The sequence below is a fragment of the Heloderma suspectum genome, chromosome 6 (genome assembly GCF_057233095.1).
Source record: "Heloderma suspectum isolate Gila_16-S chromosome 6, 16-S_ref, whole genome shotgun sequence".
NCBI classification, from domain to species: domain Eukaryota; kingdom Metazoa; phylum Chordata; class Lepidosauria; order Squamata; family Helodermatidae; genus Heloderma; species Heloderma suspectum.
In genome coordinates, this window is record NC_139463.1 from 81,837,679 (window position 1) to 81,841,175 (window position 3,497).

A 3,497-nucleotide genomic window follows, 5' to 3' on the forward strand; every position below is an offset into this window, starting at 1 on the left:
GAGCTCACCTAATTTTCCAAAAACGTCAGGCATCACTGAAGACTAAAAGTTTCATTATTCTTGTATTTCCATTGCAATTGCACTACCAAGTTAATTTCCCCAAATCAATTTCTGCACTTTGAAGCTGTGCTTGTAATCAATATTTACAGCATGTGATTTTCTCAAGTCTGCGTGTGTGTGGATCATTTTGGAGTGCCTTCCCTGCCACAGAAGCCCCAGCCCCAATGTTTAAGGGTCTATTTGAGATGGACGAGGGTTTGGGTTTCCTAGAACATGTGCAAGTTTGAACACATACATAAGGACAGCACATTCAGTAACAGCTTCCAAATTCCATTTAGCACTTTGAAGGAAGTTGAACATTTTCTATTATTTGGATGAAATTAAAATGTATGCTATAATCCACACTGCACTTAAGAACAGAAAACATAAGAAGAGACTTCTTTTATCAGAGCGAAGTCCAATATCTTGAAGTTTTCCTATACATTTATATTAAACCTCTGAATGGATTCATGAATTGAACCCACATCTCTGTTTGATGTTTACATTGTTGATAGGGATATTGTGCATGCTTGGGTTGGTCTGGGAGACCAGTGGACTTCCTGTACCTGGCCCCCTCTTGCCAAGCCATGGGATGCTGATGGACCTGCCCACCAAGCACCCAACAGCTTCAGCTTGATGAATGGCTGGTAGCAGCCCAAAGTTATCTTCACTGTGCTTGCCCCAACCACTCTTGCTATCTCCTCCTTGCAAGGAGGAGATGGCTAGAGAGCTTGGGATGTGCTTGGAGCCAAGGACTTGCCTCCACTGGCTGCCAAGGAAGCCCTTAACAGCCATGGGGGCAGGGCGAGGCTTCAGCACCCCAAGCACTCTAGCTATCCCCTCTTCACGAGGAAGTGAGTCCATCCAACCTGTCCAATTTTTGCACAAAAATGTTGAATTTGGAGGTGCAATTATGCATCAGTCAGCATTGATACCTCTAGCCCTTACACAGAAAGTTCAGTCTGATTCAAATTTTCTTTCTTCTCTGTCTCTCTCTGAACCATTCACAACATAAGCCACACTTTGAACTTTCCTAATATGATGGGAAATGGAGCTTCCCCACTTAGTCAAAATTGGGCAACAAAATAATATGCAATGGGATATATCAGCAGTAAAAGGTCTTCAGTACCAAGGTAGGGGCAACATCAAGGATGGATACATGAAGTTAAATAAAATTACAGGTAAATAAACCAAAGAAAAAATATACAGAACATGAGGTCTTTAAAATGATGTATAGTTAGGTTTTGTATTATTGTATTAGCTAAACTCTTGCTTAGCTGATGTACATCTCATCTGATTTCCCCTCATCACTAATATTTTACAGTGCAATGCTAGCCCATATGTCAACTCAAAAATAAGACCCATTAAACTCAGTGGGGTTTACTCCAAGAAAAGTGGTATGACAGTGAATCCATAGGCAGCATTTCCAGACTATGTAATTGATATTATGATGAATTTATCCATCTATATTTTCAATCAACCATATTGGTTGATGCAAGTGAATGCATTGTTTCGATTGACATCTGCTTACACAAATCTGATTGTTTCACCGTCAGTGTTTATGGGTGATTGCAACTCATGTTTAATCCTGTGTGTACGTTTGTTTTTAGAAACCATTCTTCATATTTTCTCTTATTAGAGATGAAACAATGAACATATAGAAGAATGTGGAACCAAACCTCCCATGAAGCATTTGTCATTATGGGTTTTCCTGAACTTCCACACCATCAGATACTGTTGTTTGCAATATTCAGCACTATCTACATTCTAACTCTGATGGAAAATGTCCTCCTCATTGTGACAATTGGATTGAACAGGCACCTTCGTACTCTTATGTACTTCTTCTTGGGAAATCTTTCTCTTTTAGAAATCTTCCATGTCTCTGTGACAATGCCCAAGTTGTTCTCCAATCTGTTGTTTGGTGAGAAGACAATCACACTGGGTGGTTGTATCATTCAGATGTATGTTTTTCTATCCTTGGCTTCCTCTGAATGTTTTCTCCTGGCAACAGTGGCCTATGACAGGTATTTGGCCATTTGCCACCCACTTCATTACACATCACTCATGAATCACAGAGCCTGCATTGTCTTGAGCCTGTCTTCTTTGCTAGGTGGCTTCCTAGCTACCTTTCCATCTGTGGTGATGATTTCCAACTTGCAGTTCTGCAGAAAAAACACCATTGGACATTTCTTCTGTGACATCTCACCCTTACTGAAGTTATCATGGACTAACACTTCATCCATCGAGGTGCTAGATTTTGTGGCATCCTTAGCAGTCCTCATGAGTTCACTGTTGATGACTGGAACATCTTACGGATTCATCATTTGTACAGTTGCAAGGATCCCCTCCACCAAAGGGAAGTGGAAAGCTTTTTCCACCTCTGTCTCTCACCTAGCAGTGGTCTCTATGTTCTATGCCACCACCATATTTATGAATGATCGACCCAAGGCCATTGGAACCTTTGACCTTAACAAGCTGGTTGCCATCCAATATGCAGTGGTGGCTCCGTTTCTTAACCCAATCATTTACAGCCTTCGAAACAGGGAAGTGAGAGAGACCTTACAGAAAGCCTTACGTAGCTCAACAACTTCCTCAGAATGTTTTCAAACACAAAGACTAAAGCCATGGGCAAACTGAAACAGCATATCACAGTCATAATTAGGCAACTATTTATCCCATGACCAAATAAGGCCTAATGTTTTGTGAATTGATAAAGATATATTTGTTTTTATGGTGGGTTCCAGCAAGCTAAATTGGACAGGGTGGTGATCATATACTTGATTTGTTAATACCTCTCCCCAACTTTTTAAATTCCAAAATAAAGACCTACCAAGATGTTTAAGCTCTTTATTGTCATGAGGACTTCAATTTCAATTGAAATGAGTCATTTTTGTTTTATATGGATCCATCCCTGGTTTTCACGATGTTGCTCTATCATCAAAGAAAATGTCTGTGATTACTGGGCCATTAAAACAAGCTGTCATTTTAAAAAAGGAATAGCCAACTGTTCAAAAAGTCCTGCCTCCATGAAATTGGCATGGCTTTTTTTGGTATCTTAAAATGTAAAGTCATTTTTCAGAGAGACAAAACTAATGCATCTGATGATGATATGGAAATTAAGTCCACAAAAAACTCCATGAAAGCCTATTCCATAATAATATTTTGTTTTTTTCTTTATGAGGCTGATGACATCTATGGCCTGATGACTTGTGCTGTGGTAAAGACCTTGAAAACTACTCAAATAAGTTTAGGAAGATACGTTTTGTTCTTTGTCATCATGGTGGGCTTCAGCAAGCTACATTTTTTGTCAGGTTGGCCATCACAGTCTGGGCCAGCTAATCCAATCTATTTTTATTATATAGTCTTCCCTTAATTATATTATTCTAAAATAAAGAACTATCAAACCATTTAAGAGCTCTTTTTTATAAGGATATTAACTACAGTGGTTCATTTTATGT

At 39.2% G+C, this 3,497-nt stretch overlaps 1 protein-coding gene across 1 annotated transcript; it reads left to right on the plus strand.

The window, feature by feature from the left end:
* Positions 1–1,704: 1,704 nt before the first annotated feature.
* On the plus strand, positions 1,705–2,676 carry LOC146341468 (olfactory receptor 6B9-like). The gene has a single exon (XM_084807473.1). It carries the CDS (start codon positions 1,705–1,707, stop codon positions 2,674–2,676), a length of 972 nt encoding a protein of 323 aa, XP_084663599.1.
* Positions 2,677–3,497: the final 821 nt, after the last annotated feature.

Coding starts and splice junctions, on each gene's coding strand:
- LOC146341468 (XM_084807473.1), top strand. CDS start 1,705: ATGTGGAACCAAACCTCCCATGAAGCATTTGTCATTATGGGTTTTCCT.